Source organism: Pseudophryne corroboree, chromosome 9, assembly GCF_028390025.1.
Source record: "Pseudophryne corroboree isolate aPseCor3 chromosome 9, aPseCor3.hap2, whole genome shotgun sequence".
Classification (NCBI taxonomy): domain Eukaryota; kingdom Metazoa; phylum Chordata; class Amphibia; order Anura; family Myobatrachidae; genus Pseudophryne; species Pseudophryne corroboree.
Window position 1 is genome coordinate 255,242,375 of NC_086452.1, and position 20,983 is coordinate 255,263,357.

General features: G+C 48.8%; 2 protein-coding genes across 9 annotated transcripts in view; one reads left to right on the plus strand and one right to left on the minus strand.

The window, feature by feature from the left end:
* Positions 1–5,707, minus strand: part of TPR (translocated promoter region, nuclear basket protein) — a 605,901-nt gene extending 600,194 nt beyond the window's left edge. The window contains exon 1 of the mRNA XM_063940231.1: positions 5,380–5,707. Coding sequence (XP_063796301.1) covers positions 5,380–5,530 — 151 coding nt within the window. The 5' untranslated portion in view covers positions 5,531–5,707. The remainder of the gene's footprint in view (positions 1–5,379) is intronic.
* ODR4 (odr-4 GPCR localization factor homolog) overlaps positions 4,737–20,983 on the plus strand; it is a 370,494-nt gene continuing 354,247 nt past the window's right edge. The window contains exon 1 of one of the 8 annotated variants that reach the window (XM_063940235.1): positions 4,737–4,854. The gene's annotated coding sequence lies outside the window, so the exon portion shown is untranslated. The other 7 variants (XM_063940234.1, XM_063940236.1, XM_063940233.1 and 4 more) reach the window with 7 other exon arrangements.

Below are 20,983 nucleotides of genomic sequence, written 5' to 3' on the forward strand. Positions count from 1 at the left end.
GGAAAACCAGATAGGGGCTTTTATGTGACAAAGCCGCTAATTCTGACACACGCCTAGCCGAAGCCAATGCTAGTAGCATGACCACCTTCCACGTGAGATATTTCAATTCCACCGTTTTGAGTGGTTCAAACCAGTGGGATTTCAGGAAACTCAACACCACGTTAAGATCCCAAGGTGCCACCGGGGGCACAATAGGGGGCTGAATACGCAGCACTCCCTTCACAAACGTCTGAACTTCAGGTAGAGAAGCCAGCTCTTTGTGAAAGAAAATGGAGAGGGCCGAAATCTGGACCTTAATGGTACCCAATTTTTGGCCCAAAGTCACTCCTGACTGTAGGAAGTGAAGGAAACGGCCCAGCTGGAATTCCTCCGTAGGGGCATTCCTGGCCTCACACCAAGCAACATATTTTCGCCATATACGGTGACAATGTTGAGCTGTCACGTCCTTCCTAGCCTTTATCAGCATAGGAATGACCTCATCTGGAATGCCTTTTTCCGCTAGGATCCGGCGTTCAACCGCCATGCCGTCAAACGCAGCCGCGGTAAGTCTTGGAACAGACAGGGCCCTTGTTGCAACAAGTCCTGTCTTAGAGGAAGAGGCCACGGGTCCTCTGTGAGCATTTCTTGCAGATCTGGATACAAAGCCCTTCTTGGCCAATCCGGAACAATGAGTATTGTTCTCACTCCTCTTTTTCTTATGATTCTCAGCACCTTGGGTATGAGAGGAAGAGGAGAAATTACATAGACCGACTGGAACACCCACGGTGTCACCAGTGCGTCCACAGCTATCGCCTGAGGGTCTCATGAACTGGCGCAATACCTCTGTAGGTTTTTGTTGAGGCGGGATGCCATCACGTCCACCTGTGGCAGTTCCCACCGACTTGCAATCTGCGTGAAGACTTCTTGATGTAGTCCCCACTCTCCCGGGTGGAGGTCGTGCCTGCTGAGGAAGTCTGCTTCCCAGTTGTCCACTCCCGGGTTGAACACTGCTGACAGTGCGCTTACGTGATTCTCCGCCCAGCGAAGAATTCCGGTGGCTTCTGACTGAATCAGAACCGGTTGGTCGCGAAGCAGGGTCTCCGCTTGACGTAGGGCGTTGTATACGGCCCTTAATTCCAGGATGTTGATGTGAAGGCAAGTCTCCTGACTTGACCACAGACCTTGGAAATTTCTTCCCTGTGTGATTGCTCCCCACCCTCGGAGGCTTGCATCCGTGGTCACCAGGACCCAGTCCTGAATGCCGAATCTGCGGCCCTCGAGAAGGTGAGCACTCTGCAGTCACCACAGGAGAGACACCCTGGCCCTGGGGGATAGGGTGATTAACCGATGCATCTGAAGATGTGATCCAGACCACTTGTCCAGTAAGTCCCATTGAAAGGTCCTCGCATGGAACCTGCCGAAGGGAATGGCCTCGCATGATGCCACCATCCTTCCCAGGACTCGACTGCAGTGATGCACTGACACCTGTTTTGGTTTTAATAGGTTCCTGACCAGTGTCATGAGCTCCTGAGCTCTCTCTATCGGGAGAGAAACCCTTTTCTGGTCTGTGTCTAGAATCATGTCTAGGAAAGGCAGATGAGCCGTAGGAACCAACTGCGACTTTGGAATATTTAGAATCCAGCCGTGTTGCCGTTACACTTCCAGAGAAAGTGATACGCTGTTCAGCAACGGCTCTCTTGATCTCGCTTTTATGAGGAGATCGTCCAAGTACAGGATAATTGTGACACCTTGCTTCCGCAGAAGCACCATCATTTCCGCCATTACCTTCGTGAAGATTCTCGGGGCCCTGGGGAGACCAAACAGCAACGTCTGAAATTGGTAATGACAACCCTGTACCGCAAATCTGAGGTACGCCTGATGAGGTGGATAAATGGGGACATAAAAGGTATGCATCCTTTATGTCCAGAGACACCATAAAATCTCCCCCTTTCAGGCTTGCGATGACCGCTCTCAGCGATTCCATCTTGAACTTGAACCTTTTCAGGTATATGTTCAGGGATTTTAAATTCAATATGGGTCTGACCGAACCGTCCGGTTTCGGGACTACAACATGGTCGAATAATAACCCCCTCCTTGTTGAAGGAGGGGAACCTTGACCACCACCTGTTGAAGATACAATTTGTGAATTGCAGTTAACACTATTTCCCTCTCGTGGGGGGAAGCCGGCAGGGCCGCCGGTGAGGGGCATCTCCTCAAAGTCCAGCTTGTATCCCTGAGACACAATATCTATTGCTCAGGGATCCAACAGGGATTGAACCCACTTGTGGCTGAAATTACGAAGACGTGCCCCCACCGGGCCTAGCTCCGCCTGTGGAGCCCCAGCGACATGCGGTGGATTTTGTAGAGGCCGGGGAGAACTTCTGTTCCTAGGAACTAGCTGTGTTGTGCAGCTTCTTTCCTCTGCCCCCGCCTCTAGCAAGAAAGGACGCACATCGGACTTTGTTTCTTTGTGATCGAAAGGCTGCATTTGATAATGTCGTGCTTTCCTAGGCTGTGCAGGAATATAAGGCAAAAGATCAGAATTACCAGCTATACCAGGTCCGAGATCCCTTCTCCACACAATCCTCAGCCTTCCATATGCCTCTTAAGTCGGCATCACCTGTCCATTGCATATTCTACAGGACACGTCAAGCAGAAATCGACATAGCGTTGACTCTAGAACCCAGTAGACTAATGTCTCTTTGGGCATGTTATATATATATATATATATATATATATATATATATATATATATATATCTCAAGACAGCATCTTTAATATCTATATATATCTATCTATCTATCTACACACACACACATACTAGGGTCTCAATCTCTGCTGATAAGGTACCTGTCCACGCTGCTACAGCGCTATAAACCCATGCCGACACAGTCGCCGGTCTGAGTAGTGTACCAGAATGTGCACGCTATCTGCAGGATCCCTGAGGATAGCTGTTAAGTCAGGGCTACCCTTTTGGGCAAACGTGACACCCTAGGGGAAGATTCCCATAGTATCCTGGCCCTAGTAGGGAAAGGATACTCCCTGAGAATTCTTTGTGGGAAACTGCAGTCTCTTGTCTGGAGATTCCCGCTCTTTTTCATCAAGAGAGGAGGGAAATTTACCTCAGCTTTCTTCCCCTTAAACATGTGTACCCTTGTGTCAGGGACAGATGAGTCATCAGTGATATGCAAATCATCTTTTATTACAATAATCATATATTGAATACTTTCCTGCCATTTTGGCTGTCACATTGCATTATCATAGTCGACACTGGAGTCAGACTCCGTGTCGATATCAGTGTCTATTATTTTGGATAGTGAGCATTGAGAGACTCTGAAGGTCTCTGCGACATAGGGACAGACATGGGTAGATTCCCTGTCTGTTCTCTAATCTTTTGTGCAATAAATTCACCTTCGCACTTAATTACACATATCCAAACAGGTGTCGGCGTGGTCGACGGAGACACCCCTCACACACATTTGCTCCATCTCCTCCTTAGGGGAGCCTTTTACCTCAGACATCTCGACACACACGTACCGACACCACACACTCAGGGAATGCTCATCTGAAGACAATTCCCCCACAAGGACCTTTGGAGAGACTGAGTGTATGTCAGCACACACCCCAGCGCTATTAACACAGGAATAACACAGTAACTTAATGTTAACCCAGTAGCTGCTGTTTACATTGATTTTTGCACCTAATTATGTGCCCCCCCCCCCCTCTTTTTACCCTCTTCTACCGTGTATCTGCAGGGGAGAGGCTGGGGAGCTTCCTCTCAGCGGTGCAGTGGAGAAAAAACATGGCGCTGGTGAGTGCTGAGGAAGAAGTCCCGCCCCCTCGATGGCGGGCTTCTGTCCCGCTTAAATATACATTTTCTTGGCGGGGGCTCATACATATATACAGTGCCCAACTGTATATATGTGTACTTTTGCCAAAAGAGGTCCATATGCTGCCCAGGGCGCGCGCGCCCCCCCCCCCTGCGTCCTGCACCCTTACAGTGACCAGAGTATGTGAGGTGTGTTTGGAGCAATGGCGCACAGCTGCAGTGCTGTGCGTTACCTCATGTGAAGAACGGAGTCTTCTGCCACCGATTTCGAAGTCTTCTTGCTTCTCATACTCATGCGGCTTCTGTCTTCCGGCTCTGCGAGGGGGACGATCCCTCTGGAGCTAATGGTGTCCAGTAGCCTAAGAAGCAGGACCTAGCTTCAGAGAGTAGGGCTGCTTCTCTCCCCTCAGTCCCACAATGCAGGGAGTCTGTTGCCAGCAGAGCTCCCTGAAAATAAAAAAACCTAACAAAATACTTTGACAGCAAGCTCAGGAGAGCTCACTGAACAGCACCCAGCTCGTCCGGGCACAGATTCAAACTGAGGTCTGGAGGAGGGACATAGAGGGAGGAGCCAGAGCACACCAGAATCTAAATTCTTTCTTAAAGTGCCCATGTCTCCTGCGGAGCCCGTCTATTCCCCATGATCCTTACGGAGTACCCAGCATCCACCAGGATGTTAGAGGGATATAGATATATATATATATATATATATATATATATATATATATATATATATATATATATATCTATCTATACATACCTCCCAACATGACCCTCTCCAGGGAGGGACAGAATGCTCTGCTCCTGGACTTCCCTCTTAATTTATGATTGCCAGCACCTGTGCTGAGACGCCTTTCTTATCCATTGACCGGTTCAACACAGGTGCTGGCAATCATAAATTAAGATAAAAGTCCAGAAGCAGAGCATTGTGTCCCTCCTGGAGAGGGTCATGTTGGGAGGTATGTATCTCCGGGAACAGAGCCAGCAGGAGTATGCAACGCCGCTGGGAAGGTGACAGAGCTGCAGCACAGAACGTCACCTGCCATGTAAGTGCTGCAGCCCTTGAAGTCTTCTAAAAGCATTTTCAGGGCTGCCCAGTGCCCTGTTAAGTGACCTGCCCCTACAGGCACCGACTCGAAACTGAGCCAATGCATCCTGGGACAGTGTAAGGCTTTAGCCTGCTGATCAAGTTCCATCTCTACACCCCAATGTTTTCCCTGTGGAAACCAATGTACCCCGCTACAGAAAACAATCACAGTATTACAGCAGAAAAAAATATGCGCGGTTAACGCCATGCACACACTAGAATATACATTATGTATATGGCCTATAACGAAGGGAGGATACTTCAAACGTGCAATATGCACTGTGACAACAGTAAAAACTACCTAAAGAATATGCCACTTATAACAATAGCAATCCCAATGAATAGCCCTGATCACGGTAGGACACTGAGCGCCACTAACTGCCAATTTCTGGGATTTATTACATACATTTACTATCAACATTATTTAGTGGCCATGCAGTGATGACCCTGTAAGACAGCGGGAAAGAGCCAAGCTGCTGCATACCGCAATCCACCCTGAACTTCTCATGCCTGGACCTCATTGAGTCCATCTCAGCCTGTTGCTCCGTCAGGAACCGCTCCAGCTTGCTCTGCACCGCTTTGGGAAGTTTGGCCAGCTCGGCCCTCTCCAACACCTGCTGCAGGACAGCCGCCATGTCGTCCACAAGAGCAGGCAAAAAGATAGGAAATGCCGACGCCGCACCGAGCTCAGGAGCCCGCTACTGCGACAATAAATGCGCTTTCTACTGGGAGTGCTGCTCAGAGCGCGATCATATGACGTTATACGAAAAGTCGCCCTTGGCTGCGCAAAGCCTCCTGGTAAATGTAGTCAAGGCAGTTGAGCGTTTGTATGCTTTGAAGTAAAACATTGAGTGTCTTCTGATGCCGCACAGTGGCGGCCATATTTCTGAAGCATACAACAAGATGCAGCTTACAACATAACGAAATCGATTCCCAAATATGGCTCATCTGAGTACGTGCTTTAGGGTTGCAGAACTAGTGCTCTAGGTTCAGATCACGTGACACCATTGGAGCAATCAGCAATGGCACGCGGCAACTGAAGTAGTACAGTCAGCATAGCACACAAGGTAAGGTGGTGGGGATAGAGGTACCCGCAGCTGCTGTACCACAAACTGACCGAGCACATCAGTAAAAGACCCAGTGTGAGATGTACTAAGCCTTAGAGAGTGATATAGTGGAGAGTGATAAAATACCAGCCATTTAGTTCCTAACTGCTATGTTGCTGGCTGACTTATAAAAATGATAGTTGCTTAGTTGGTAGTTTATCTCTACGTTATCAGTCTCCACGGTGAGGGGGCTAAATAATGGCTCAGGAAATGTTCCTCTTTTCTCTAACGTCCTAGAGGATGCTGGGGTCCACATTAGTACCATGGGGTATAGACGGGTCCACCAGGAGCCATTGGCACGTTAAGAGTTTGAGAGTGTGGGCTGGCTCCTCCCTCTATGCCCCTCCTACCAGACTCAGTTTAGAAAATGTGCCTGGAGGAGCCGGTCACAGCTAGGGGAGCTCTCCTGAGCTTTTCTGGTAAAGTTTTATTTTAGAGTTTATTATTTTACAGGAGGCTGTTGGCAACAGCCTGCTTGCAGCGAGGGACTAAGGGGGGGAGCAGGGTCCGCCCTTCGAGGTCTGAGCCACTGACTCCGCTGACTGGACACTGAGCTCCAGAGGGGTCTGATCGGTCTCCACCACAGGGGAACCGCTCGCCCCAGCAGCATGCCGCCGACCCCTTACAGAGCTGAAAAGAGTGGTGAGTTAGTCACCGACCCCCCCTAGCAAGCGGGGGGCCGGTGTGAAGATGGCGGCAATGGGGAGGGAGCGCGGTATTAACCACGCTCCGGGATGGTACCAGGGGCACATAGTGCGGCGCTGTGAGGGGCGCCCTGGGCCAGCGCTTACTCCCCCACACTGGTCAAGCCTGTCGGGGTCCAGGGATCTCAGCCAGCAACTTTCCTCAGGCCAGTATAATCACCTGAAGAGCGGGAAGACAGCGCCATTAAGGGGGCAGAGCTTCTCCTCAGAGCGGACCCAGCAGCGTTCCAGCGCCGTTTTCCTGCCTGCAAGCGCTGAGAGGAAGATTCAGGTCCCTCCAGAGCAACTCCAGCTTATTGTATGGTACCAGGGGGTTGTAGAAGGGAGGGTAGGCTGTAAATAGACTGTGTATCCTATTAAAGAACACAGCGCTGACAAGGGGTTTCTCCTTGCTAATGCTCCAATCTCTCTCTCTCTCTTACCATTCTTTGGGGGGAAACTCTGTCTACCCCCACGTGTGTGTGTGTGTAGTGTTTGTTGGTCACCTTTAGCTATGTCCAGGGACACTGTGTCATATGCTGCAGAGGATTTATCCTCCCAGGATGATCCCATTCCATGTAATCAGGGTAGCACTGGTTTAGCACAGATACCAGCAAGGGAACCAGAGTGGTTTTCCTCTATCAAAACTTGGATTTCTAAAATTTCTGACAGGGTTGCAAGTACTGAATCTGCAACCCAGGTATTTCAGAGCTCTATGGCAGTATGGCCTGTGTCTGGTACCTCAGGACACCCCGCTATATACCCCCACAAACGTGCGCTTGTGCATGTCACACAAGACGACATGGATACAGATTCTGACACTACAGATGGTGATGGGGATCTGTTGCGGGGATCCGCATCTCTTGCATGGGGGGTGCAATTGTTGATAGAGGCTATCGGGGATGTGTTAAATGTAAATGATACCACACCTGAGCAGGATGAGGAGGCTTTTTTCACCGAAAATAAAAAAGCCTCACTAACCTTCCCTGCGTCAAAGGAGCTGAATCCTTTGACGCAGGGAAGGTTAGTGAGGCTTTTTTTATTTGAAAAAGCATGGGTAAACCATGAAAAGAAGTTTCAGATTCCTAAGAGGATTCTGGTGGCTTTTCCTTTCCCTGAGGAGGATAGGAAAAGGTGGGAAAACCCGCCGATTGTTGACGCATCTGTATCCAGACTCACAAAAGAGGTGGTTTTACCTGTACCGGGATCTACCGCCTTAAAGGAGCCGGTAGATAGAAAGATTACATGCTTAAATCAATGTATACTGCTTCAGGAGCCATATTACGTCCCACTATTGCTAGTGCATGGATTGCAAAGGCAATAGTGAAGTGGTCGGCTACCTTAATGGATGATTGGGATACAATGGATAGGGATGACGTTGCATTGTATTTACGGAACATTCATGATTCTGCAGGTTTTATGGTAGAATCCATGAAAGACCTGGGTTCCATGGCTGCGAGAATTTCTTCCATGTCTGTTTCAGCTCGTCGGGGACTGTGGCTCCGCCAGTGGTCGGCCGACGTGGAATCCAGAAGGAGTGTGGAGTCGCTACCCTATACAGGTCAGGCTCTCTTTGGGGAAGCTCTAGACACGTGGATATCCACCGCTACAGCGGGTAAGTCTCCGTTTCTTTGCTCAGCAGCACCTGCTCCGAAGAAATCCTTCTCAGCTGCGCAGCAGTCCTTTCGGCCTAACAAGCCCAGAAAGGCCATATCATCCAATACCACCTTTAGGGGAGGTAAGGTTAAGTCCAAGAAACCTGCCGCTGCAGGTTCCCAGGAACAAAAGCCTACTACAGGTACCCCAAAGTCCTCCGCATGACGGTGGACGGGATGGCCCGGAGGTGGGGCCCGTGAGAGCGAGACTCAGACAGTTCTGTCATGTCTGGGTATCGTCCGGCCTGGATCCCTGGGTAGTAGATATTGTGTCTCAGGGATACAGGCTGGAATTTCAAAGTCTCGATCCTCATCGTTTTTTCAAGTCGGGCTTACCAACTCTGTTGGAGGACAGCACAGTGCTTCAAGAAGCTGTCCAAAAGCTGGTGGAGGCACAGGTCATTGTGCCGGTACCACCTCGCATGCTGACAAAGGGTTACTATTCAAACCTTTTCGTGGTACCGAAACCGGATGGTTCGGTCAGGCCCATTCTGAACCTAAAATCGTTGAACCCCTTTCTAAAGGAGTTCAAGTTCAAGATGGAGTCTCTCAGGGCGGTGATATCAGGTCTGGAAGATGGGGAATTCCTGGTATCACTGGATATCAAGGATGCATACCTTCACATTCCGATTTGGCTGCCGCATCAGGCTTATCTCCGCTTCGTATTGCTGGACTGTCATTTTCAGTTCCAGGCCCTGCCATTCGGCCTCTCCACAGCACCAAGGTGATGGCAGAAATGATGATACTACTCCGCAAGCAGGGTGTGAACATCATTCCTTATCTGGACAATCTCCTGATAAAGGCATCGTCCAAGGAGAATCTGCTGCAGTCCATTGTTCTCACAATGTGACTGCTCCAGAGTCACGGGTGGATTCTGAATTTTCCAAAGTCACATTTGGAACCAACCCAGAGATTGTCGTTTCTGGAAATTATCCTGGATACGGAAGTGCAGCGGGTGTTTCTTCCGCGGGACAAGGCGTTGGTGATCCAATCCATGGTCCAGGATGTCTTGAAGCCACCCCGAATGTCGGTTCATCAATGCATTTGCCTATTGGGAAAGATGGTGGCCTCCTACGGGGCTCTCCAGTACGGGAGGTTCCATGCTCTGCCCTTCCAACTGAATCTCCTGGACAAGTGGTCGGGATCTCACCTCCACATGCATCAGAGAATTTGTCTGTCGCCAACGGCAAGGATTTCTCTCCTCTGCTGGCTCCAATTGCCTCACGTCCTAGAAGGCCACAGGTTCGGGATTCAGGACTGGGTCCTGCTAACAACGGACGCGAGCCTCCGGGGCTGGGGAGCAGTCACTCAAGGAGTAACCTTCCAAGGACGGTGGTCAAGCCTGGAAGCCGGCCTGCCCATTAACATCCTGGAACTAAGAGCTGTCTACAACGTTCTTCAGGCGGCCCCTCTTCTGAGAAATCGAGCCATCCAAGTGCAGTCGGACAACGTAACAGTGGCTTACATAAACCGACAGGGCGGAATGAAGAGCAGAGCGGCAATGTCAGGTGACAAGAATACTCCTCTGAACAGAAAAACTCGCGTTGGCGCTGTCAGCCATCTTCATTCCGGGAGTAGACAACTGGGAAGCAGACTTCCTCAGCAGACACGATCTCCATCCAGGAGAGTGGGGACTCCATCGGGAGGTTTTCAAGGAAATAACAGATCTTTGGGGATTGCCCCAAATAGACATGATGGCCTCTCGTCTCAACAAGAAGCTTCAGCGTTATTGTTCCAGGTCGAGTGGCAGTGGACGCCCTGGTGTCTCCGTGGGTGTTCCAGCCGGTGTACGTGTTTCCACCACTCCCACTCATCCCAAGTATCCTAAAGCTCATAAGGAGAACAAGGGTTCAAGCGATCCTCATTGCCCCAGATTGGCCAAGAAGGGCTTGGTACGCGGACCTTCTGAATCTACTGCAAGAAGAGCCGAGGCCTCTTCCTTTTCGGGAGGACCTGCTGCAGCAGGGGCCGTTCGCTTATCAAGATTTACCATGGCTACGCTTGATGGCATGGAAGTTGAGCGCCTGATTCTTGCTCGGAAGTGCATTCCGAAGAAGGTTATTCCTACCCTCATACAGGCAAGGAAAGGGGTAACGTCTAAACATTACCATCGTATTTGGAAGAAATATGTCTCTTGGTGTGAGTCCAAGAAGTTTCCTACGGTGGAGTTTCAACTGGGACGTTTCCTCCTCTTCCTGCAAGCAGGAGTGGATATGGGTCTGAGGTTGGGATCTGTGAAGGTCCAGATTTCAGCCCTATCCATTTTCTTTCAGAAACAATTGGCTGCCCTCCCTGAGGTTCAGACCTTTTTGAAGGATGTTCTGCATATCCAACCTCCCTTTGTACCGCCTACGGAGCCATGGGACCTTAACGTGGTGTTGCAGTTCCTCCAGTCGGTTTGGTTTAATGCTCTACAGGAGGTGGAGCTCAAATTTCTTACATGGAAGGGGGTCACTTTGTTGGCCTTAGCTTCTGCTAGACGTGTCTCCGAGCTGGGGGCTTTATCCTGTAAAAGCCCTTACTTGATCTTCCATGAAGATAGAGCTGAGCTTCGGACTCGTCAGCAGTTTCTTCCAAAGGTTGTGTCAGCATTTCATATCAACCAACCTATTGTGGTGCCAGTGGTTACTGACTGCTCAATTACTTCAAAGTCCTTGGATGTCGTGAGGGCTCTGAAGATATATGTGAAGAGAACTTCTCGTCACAGAAAGTCGGACTCTGTTTGTCCTATATGATCCCAAGAAAATTGGGTGTCCTGTTTCTAAGCAGACGATTTCTCGCTGGATTAGGTTCACTATAAAGCATGCTTATTCTACGGCAGGACTGCTGTGTCCAAAATCTGTTAAGGCCCACTCTACTCGTAAGGTGGGGTCTTCCTGGGCGGTTGCCCGGGGTGTCTCGGCAGTGCAACTTTGCCGAGCTGCAACTTGGTCTGGGTCGAACACTTTTGCAAAGTTTTACAAGTTCGATACTTTGGCCTCTGATGATCTGAAGTTCAGTCAATCAGTTCTGCAGGAGCCCCCGCGCTCTCCCTCCCGTTCTGGGAGCTTTGGTACATCCCCATGGTACTAATGTGGACCACAGCATCCTCTAGGACGTAAGAGAAAATAGGATTTTGGTACCTACCGGTAAATCCTTTTCTCGTAGTCCGTAGAGGATGCTGGGCGCCTGCCCAGTGTTTCGTTTTCCTGCTATCGTTATTTGGTTCAGTACAACTTCGTTTTAGATGAGTACTGTATTGTTACTTGGTAAGTAATGTTTCAGCTGTTGCTGAGTAGTTCAAGCTAGTTGTCTTGACGTGCCTTGTATGTGTGAGCTGGTATGTATCTCACCACTATCTGTGTTAAGTCCTTCTCTCGAAGTATGTTGTCTCCACGGGCACAGTTTCTAGACTGAGTCTGGTAAGAGGGGCATAGAGGGAGGAGCCAGCCCACACTCTCAAACTCTTAAAGTGCCAATAGCTCCTGGTGGACCCGTCTATACCCCATGGTACTAATGTGGACCCCAGCATCCTCTACGGACTACGAGAAAAGAATTTACCGGTAGGTACCAAAATCCCATTTTTACTTTTTTATATACATTATACTGTAAACAAACAGCTGGCATGCAATTTCAGACACGCAATATGACCCCTTCCATCAGGTACAAATTTCTCTGCTCCTGGACTTCCCCCTCGATTTATGATTGCTGTCGCCTGTTTTGAACTAGTACATTGATGAGGGAGATGTTTCAACAAAGGTGACGACAATTATAAATTAATGGGGAAGAACAGGTGCAGATCATTTTGTACCTGATGGAAGGGTTATGTTGTAGGGCAGGGCTGGCCAAACCGGTCCTCGAGATCTACCAACAGTTCATGTTTTCCAGGCCTCCTGGAGATCTGTAGAATTGTCAGTTAGGAATGAATGCAGCACATCTTAATTAGTAATGACTACACCTGTGCACCAGCTAGGAGGTCTGGAAAATGTGAACTGTTGGTAGATCTCGAGGACTGGTTTGGCCAGCTCTGTTGTAGGGTTTGCAATGTCTAGTACAGTGGTTCCCAAACTTTTTTGAATCACGGCTCCCTAGAGTATCAGAATTTTTTTCACAGCATCACTAGGCCAAAAGTTTCTTATTGAGAGATTTAGAATAAATGTTAAATGAAGTAAATTGTGTTTATATGTCATCCTTAGGTTCAATTGTGTGGTGTGGAACAGAAATTGCTTCTGTTTGTCAACATATTTTATGATTGGCAGCCACCAGCACTGGTTCTGCCTATTACATTGACCATAAATAATTTAATTTGGTCCTGGATAACCAATCCAAGGCACCCCTGCAAGTGCCCTGAGGCACCCAGGGTGCCTAGGCACACGGGGTAATTCAGACCTGATTACTAGCAAGCGTTTTTTGCGCTGCTGCGATCAGATAATTGCCGCTTACAGGGGGAGTGTATTTTAGCTGTGCAAGTGTGCGAACGCATGTGTAGCAGAGCTGTACAAACAGACAAGCAGCATGTGCCTCTCCTGCCCTCAGTCTGGTCTCCCATGACAGCGCCGGTCCGTGAGCCAATCAGAGCTCGTGTTTCGGCAGTGGCGGCTCCTGATTGGCTGCCAGTCTACAAGCTCTGATTGGCTCATGAACCGGCGTTTGATTGCGATACACGCTGCCGCCGGAGGGACAGAGACCAGACTGACTGGGCAGGAGACGAGAGTGCAGCATGCGCACTGCAGAGTGGCGGTACTGCGTAGCGGCTGCCAATTTCTTGCCAGTACACAGATCCGCCCCATACCATAATTGCAGTACTGATTGTAAGTAAATACAATTTTTCATTACACAAATGTTATTTGATATTATGATATATATATATAGCTCGATGTAGACATAGGCTTACCAACCATCCCTTTAAACCAGAACAATCATGAATTACACAGGTTCTGTGGCTGGCTGACTACAAGCCTGCATTTCACCTGGTTTTAATCAGCTTTAGAACCTGTGTAATCCATAAGCATCCCGGTTTAAAGAGATGGTATGATAAGCCTATGTAGACGGGAATATAAAAGCCTGTGAGAGGCAGAAGTCGGTGTGATTCCAACCATTTTTTTTCACACCAATAGGCAAAACCAACCAGAATTCTGTTCCTTCCAATCAACTAGTTTTCACCAGCATTGTTTGCAACTCAGGCCCTTTGTGTTTATTCCATGATGTTTTAAGATAACCATACCAAATTTAAGTTGGGATCAAGTGCGATCTTACATTATTAGTGTATATATATATTATTTTTTTTATAGTATAGGTCGGGGATTCCCAACCATGGTCGCCAAGGCATACTAACAAATCAGGCTTTAAAGATATCCATACTTGAGCACAGGTGACTTAATTAGTACCTCAGTTAATTTTCTTTAACCATCAAGCTTGGCTTTGACTAAAACCTGGACTGTTAAGCTAGTTACACACTAAATGACATATTGAACTTTATATATCGTCCACATCACATAGTGTGTACATACAATTGCATGCACACGGTCGTCTTTCGTAAAGTTGCATCTCATGTTCTGCACGTCAGATGGGCCAACCCCCATAGGCATGCAGTTAAATCTGGGCTATACCGATATATTGTGCAGTGTGTATGTAAGGCAGTGCAATATATATCACAACTGGCTATTAATTAGTGCAGTGGTTCCCAAATTTTCATGAATAATGGTGCTTTAGAGCAGTGGTTCTCAAACTCGGTCCTCAGGACCCCACACAGTGCATGTTTTGCAGGTAACCCAGCAGGTGCACAGGTGTATTAATTACTCACTAACACATTTTAAAAGGTCCACAGGTGGAGCTAATTATTTCACTTGTGATTCTGTGAGGAGACCTGCAAAACATGCACTGTCTGGGGTCCTGAGGACCGAGTTTGAGAACCTGTGCTTTAGAGTATCAGAATTTTTTCATGGTACCCCTAGGCCAAAAGTTGGTGCCTTGAAAACCATGGATGGGAACTCATGCATAAGTTTTCAAACTCCGTCCTAAGTACCCCACACAGTTCATGTTTTCTGGATCTCCTCACAGAATCGCAAGTTACACAGTTAGCTCCATCTGTGGATATTTTAAAATGATTCACCAGGGAATCCTTCCCCGGTACCTAACAAGGTTTTACCCAGGAAGGTCCAGGTTGAGCTGAGTTATAAATATATATATATATATAAATATAAATCTGCAATTGGTGATGGATAATCACATTGTCTTTGGACTACTTGGTAGACAGTTAGACTTGCTGCTATGTATTGAAAAAGGTCCTAAAAGGACCGTAATGTTGACTGCACTTTATGCTGATTATGGAATACTAATAAATTCTCTACCTCGCAACCTTGGTGAGTGCCTAAAAAAGTATTTCTGATATTTCTCTTACGTCGTAGAGGATGCTGGGGTCTCCATTAGTACCATGGGGTATAGACGAGTTCACTAGGAGCCACTGGCACTTTAAGAGTTTAATAGTGTGGGCTGGCTCCTCTCTCTATGCCCCTCCTACCAGACTCAGTTTAGAAAATGTGCCCGGAGGAGCCAGTCACAGCTAGGGGAGCTCCTAGAGTTTCTTTGGTTTTATTTTTTTTCTAAGATTGTTTAGACACAGGGAGGCTGCTGACAACCGCCTCCCTGCTTCGTGGGACTTAGGGGGTGAGTAGTTTCCAACCCAGAGAGGTTAATGGCCACTATCTCCACTGACAGGACACTGAGCTCCTGAGGGTGATGATCGTTAGCTGCCCGAGGCGACCGCTCACTCCCGCAGCATGCCGCCACCCCTAACAGAGCCAGAAGATTCCGGTGGTGAGTGTGATGGCGGCAACAGGGTGGGAGCGCAGTACTGACACTGCGCTCCGGAGGCTCAGCTAGGAGGGGCGCCCTGAGCCAGCGCAAATACCCTAAACTGGTCACTCAGGCTATCAAGGACCTCGGTAACGCTGCTAGCACCATACCTCCGGCCAGTATAAAGATTTCAAAGTGCGGGAAGACGCGCCATGTTCGGGGGGCGGGGCTTCTCAGAGCGGACCCAGCAGCTCACCAGCGCCATTTTCTCCCTGCAGATCCGTAGACTGAGACGCTGACCGGGAGCACTGTCCTTCCACACAACTTCAACTATCCTGTGCGGTACCAGGGGGTTGTAGACGGGGGGGAGGCGGTAGTTTACTGTGTAGTCTATTAAGAGTGCACAGTCAGCGCCAGGTATTTAAATTATAACTCCCTGATATAGCGCTGTGTGTGTGCTGGCTCCAAACTCTGTGTTCCTTTGAAGGTACTTGGTGAAACTGTGTCTGACAATTTCCTGTGTGTGTGTGTGGGTGTATGTGAGTTTCTCACATAGCCATGTCCAGGGACTCTGTGTCTTATGCTGCAGAGGAATTATCTTCTCCAGAGGAATCCATTCCATGTACTCAGGAATGTAATACCATGTTTCAAGCTCCTGACTCTGAGCCACCATGGGTGGCTTCCATTAAGGGAATGATATCTCAGATTTCTACTAGGGTAACCCATACAGAGGATGAAACTCAGGTTTTAAAGAAATCTATGGAAGTTTGGTCAGGTTCTGTCCCTATAACTTCTAAATCCCCTGGCATGTACCCAAAGAAACGTGCACTTGCCCAGATTATGCATTGGATACCGACTCTGACACGGCGGACGGGGATGGGGATGTGCCTAGGGGGACCGGCATCCCTTGCAAAAGGGGTGCAGCTCATGATTGAGGCCATTAGGGATGTGTTACACATTACTGACACACCACCTGAGCAGGTTGGGCAGGCTTACTTCACAGACAATAAGAAAGCCTCGCTAACCTTCCCTGCGTCTAAGGAATTAAGGGGCAGATGTATTAACCTGGAGACGGCATAAGGAAGTGATAAACCAGTGATATGTGCAAGGTGATAAACGCACCAGCCAATCAGATCCTAACTGTTCATTTACATATTGGAGCTGATTGGTTGGTGCCTTTATCACCTTGCACATATCACTGGTTTATCACTTCCTTATGCCTTCTCCAGGTTAATACATATGCCCCCACACGCATTATTTGAAAAGTCCTAAGAAACCCCGGAGAAAAAAATCCAGGTCCCGAAAAAGGTTCTTGTTGCTTTTCCCTTCCTTGAGGAGGATAGAAAAAAATGGGAAAACCCACCAATTGTTGACGCATCTGTCTCCAGACTGTCAAAAAAGGTGGTTTTACCTGTCCCTGGATCTACCGTGTTAAAAGAACTTGCTGATCGTAAGATTGACACTACGCTCAGATCCATATACACTGCTTCAGGAGTGGCGTTAAGGCCCACTATTGCCGGTGCATGGATTTCTAAAGCCATAATAAAGTGGTCCGGCACATTACTAGAGGACTTAGATACGATGGATAGACGTGACATTGAACTGTTTTTACGTAACATACAGAATTCGTCGGGTTTCGTGGTGGAGGCCATGAAGGACCCGGGTACTCTGAATGCAAGGATATCTTCCATGGCTGTCACAGCACGCAGGGGACTCTGGCTACGCCAATGGTCTGTAGACACGGAATCCAGGAGAAGTGTGGAGAACCTACCCTTCACAGGTCAGGCTCTATTAGGGGAAGCGTTGGATGCGTGGATTTCCACGGAAACCCCGGGTAAATCGACCTTTCTTCCCTCAGCTGCTCCTTCTACGAAGAAATTATTTTCTTCATCACCATCACAGTCCTTTCGGACCGCAAAGACAAAAAAGTCCAAAGCCCCTTCTACCTTCGTTAGAGGTGGTCGGGCAAAATCCAAAAAGCCAGCACCTACAGGTTCCCAGGACCAGAAGCCTGCTTCTGGTTCCTCAAAATCCTCAGCATGACGGTGAACCGCACAGCCTGGAAAACGGGCTAGTTGGTGCGAGACTCAGACGTTTAAGCCACGTCTGGGTGTCGTTCGGCCTGGATACAGGATATTGTGTCCCAGGGGTACAGGCTGGAGTTTCAAGAACTCCTGCCTCCCTGATTCTTCAAATCAGGCTTGCCAGCTTTACTGACAGAAAGGGCTATCCTACAGGAAGCCATCCAAAAATCGGAAGTCAGAGGTCATTGTTCAAGTTCCACCTCATTTGCAACACATGGGTTACTATTCAAACCTTTTCGTGGTACCGAAACCGGATGGTTCGGTCAGACCGATTTTGAACTTGAAATTGTTAAACCCTTTTCTCTTGCGTCCTAGAGGATGCTGGGGACTCTGTAAGGACCATGGGATATAAACGGGCTCCGCAGGAGACATGGGCACTCTAAGACTTTAGATGGGTGTGAAGTGGCTCCTCCCTCTATGCCCCTCCTCCAGACCTCAGTTAGATCCTGTGCCCAGAGGAGACTGGATGCACTGCAGGGGAGCTCTACTGAGTTTCTCTGAAAAGACTTTTGTTAGGTTTTTTTATTTTCAGGGAGCACTGCTGGCAACAGGCTCCCTGCTTCGTGGGACTGAGGGGAAAGAAGCAGACCTACTTTACTGATAGGCTCTGCTTCTTAGGCTACTGGACACCATTAGCTCCAGAGGGTCGGAACACAGGTGTCGTCCTCGCTGTTCGTCCCGGAGCCGCGCCACCGTCCTCCTCACAGAGCCAGAAGATAGAAACCGGGTAAGTATATGAAGTAAGAAGACAACAAAGGCGGCAGAAGACTTCAGTTCTTCAGAGAGGTACCGCGCTGCGCGCCATTGCTCCCACACACACACAGCAAGGGTGCAGGGCGCAAGGGGGTCGCCCTGGGCAGCAATAATTACCTCACATAACACTGGCACCATTCTTAGATTCTGCGGAGGCAGTATATTATAAAACCCCCGCCAGTATAAAAAAATGAGCGGGACCGAAGCCCGCCATCGAGGGGGCGGGGCTTGATCCTCCAGCACTAACCAGCGCCATTTTCTCCACATCATGCTGCAGAGAAGCTGCTCCCGGACTCTCCCCTGCTGAACCAAGTAACGGGACAAAAAACGAGGCGGGGGGGGGGCACATTTATGTGGCGCAAATCATATATATAAAAAAGCGCTGTATAGGCTGGGACTGTGTTTTCAGTGTCTAGTGGCGCTGGGTGTGTGCTGGCATACTCTCTCTCTGTCTCTCCAAAGGCCCTTATTGGGGGTCTGTCCCCATATTCATATATCCCAGTGTGTGTGGGGGTGTCAGTACGTGTGTGTCGACATGTCTGAAGCGGAAGGCTCGTCTAGGGAGGATGCAGAGCAGATGGTGGTGGTGTCTCCGTCTGCACAGCCGACACCTGATTGGTTGGACATGTGGAATGTGTTAAATGCTAATGTGACTTTATTACATAAGATATTTGACAAAGCAGAGTCCAAGGACAAAGCAGGAAGTAAATCCATGGCTTTGACTGTGTCACAAGACCCTTCAGGGTCCTATAAACGTCCCTTTTCCCATGTAGCAGACACTGATACAGACACGGATTCTGACTCCAGTGTCGACTATGATGATGCGAGGTTGCACCCAAGAGTATTCAATATATGATTATTGCAACAAAAGATGTATTACATATCACAGAGGACCCTTCTGTCCCTGACACAAGGGTCTGCATGTTTAAGGGACAGAAACCTGAGGTAACGTTTCCCCCATCTCATGAGCTGAACGCTTTATTTGAAAAGGCTTGGGAAACTCCAGACAAGAGACTGCAGGTTTCCAAGAGAATTATTATGGCGTATCCTTTCCCCTCAAAGGACAGGTTATGGTGGGAATCCTCGCCCACGGTGGACAAGGCCTTGACGCGCTTATCCAAAATGGTGGCGCTACCATCCCCGGACACGGCTGCCCTAAAGGATCCTGCGGATCGCAGGCAGGAAACTACCTTAAAATCAATTTACGCGCATACGGGAGGCCTGCAGTAGCGTCGGCATGGGTTGGTAGCTCAATTGCAGCGAGGATAGATAACTTGTCATCTGACATTGACACCTTAGATAAGGATAGTATTTTGTTGACCTTGGTCACATTAAGGACGCAGCGTTATATATGAGAGAGGCTGCGAGAGATATTGGGCTGTTGGGTTCAAGAGCCAATGCCATGGCAGTTTCTGCTAGAAGGTCCCTGTGGACCCGTCAATGGACAGGTGATGCTGATTCAAAGAGACATATGGAGGCTTTGCCTTACAAGGGTGAAGTTTTATTTGGGGAGGGCCTCGCGGACCTGGTTTCCACAGCTACCGCGGATGAGTCTTCTTTTTTGCCTTATGTTCCCCCACAGCAAAAGAAAACACCTCAATACCAGATGCAGTCCTTTCGGTCGCATAAGTTCAGAAAGGGTCGGGGCTCTTCCTTCCTCGCCAGAGGTAGAGGGAAAAGAACACCAGCTACAGCTAGTTCCCAGGAACAAAAATCCTCCCCGGCCTCTACAAAATCCACCGCATGACGCTGGGGCTCCGCTGCGAGAGCCTGCACCGGTGGGGACACGTCTTCGTCTATTCAGCCAGGTCTGGGTTCAGTCGGATTTGGATCTTTGGGTGATCGAAATTGTATCCCAAGGTTACAAACTGGAGTTCGAAGATGTGCCTCCACACCGATTTTTCAAATCGGCCTTGCCAGCTTCTCCCCCAGAGAGGGAAACAGTTTCAGCTGCCATACAAAAACTGTCAAGGTTCCCCTAGGGCAACAGGGGAAAGGGTTTTATTCAACCCTGTTTGTGGTCCCGAAGCCAGATGGCTCGGTCAGACCAATTCTTAATCTAAAATCCCTAAACCTATATTTGAAAAGGTTCAAATTCAAGATGGAATCTCTCCGGGCAGTGATCTCCAGCCTCGAAGGGGGGGATTTTATGGTGTCAATAGACAAAAAGGATGCTTACCTTCATGTCCCCATATATCCTCTTCATCAGGCGTACCTGAGATTTGCTGTACAGGATTGTCATTACCAGTTTCAAACGTTGCCGTTTGGGCTGTCCACGGCCCCGAGAATTTTCACCAAGGTGATGGCGGAAATGATGGTGCTCCTGTGCAAGCAGGGGCTCACAATTATCCCATACTTGGACGATCTCCTGATAAAGGCAAGATCGAGAGATCAGTTACTAAAGAGCGTGTCTCTCTCCCTGAGAGTACTAGAACAACACGGCTGGATTCTAAATCTACCGAAGTCGCAGTTGGTTCCGACAACTCGACTGTCATTTTTGGGCATGGTTCTGGACACGGAAAAAAAGAGTGTTTTTCTCCCAATGGAAAAAGCCCAGGAACTCCAGAGCATGGTCAAGGACCTGCTGAAACCAAAAAGAGTGTCCGTACATCAATGCACTTGAGTATTGGGAAAAATGGTGGCGGCCTACGAGGCCATTCCGTTCGGCAGGTTCCATGCAAGAACTTTTCAGTGGGACCTTCTGGACAAGTGGTCAGGGTCCCGTCTACAGATACATCAGAGGATAAGCCTGTCCCCCAAGGCCAGGGTCTGTCTCCTGTGGTGGCTCCAGAGTGCTCACCTAGAGGGTCGCAGGTTCGACATTCAAGATTGGGTTCTTGTGACCACGGACGCGAGCCTACGAGGATGGGGAGCTGTCACACAAGGAAGAAATTTTCAGGGAATATGGTCAAGCCAGGAGGCTTGTCTACACATCAATGTGCTGGAATTAAGGGCCATATACAACGGCCTGCAACAGGCAGAGAGTTTTCTTCGCAACCTACCAGTTCTGATCCAATCCGACAACGTCACAGC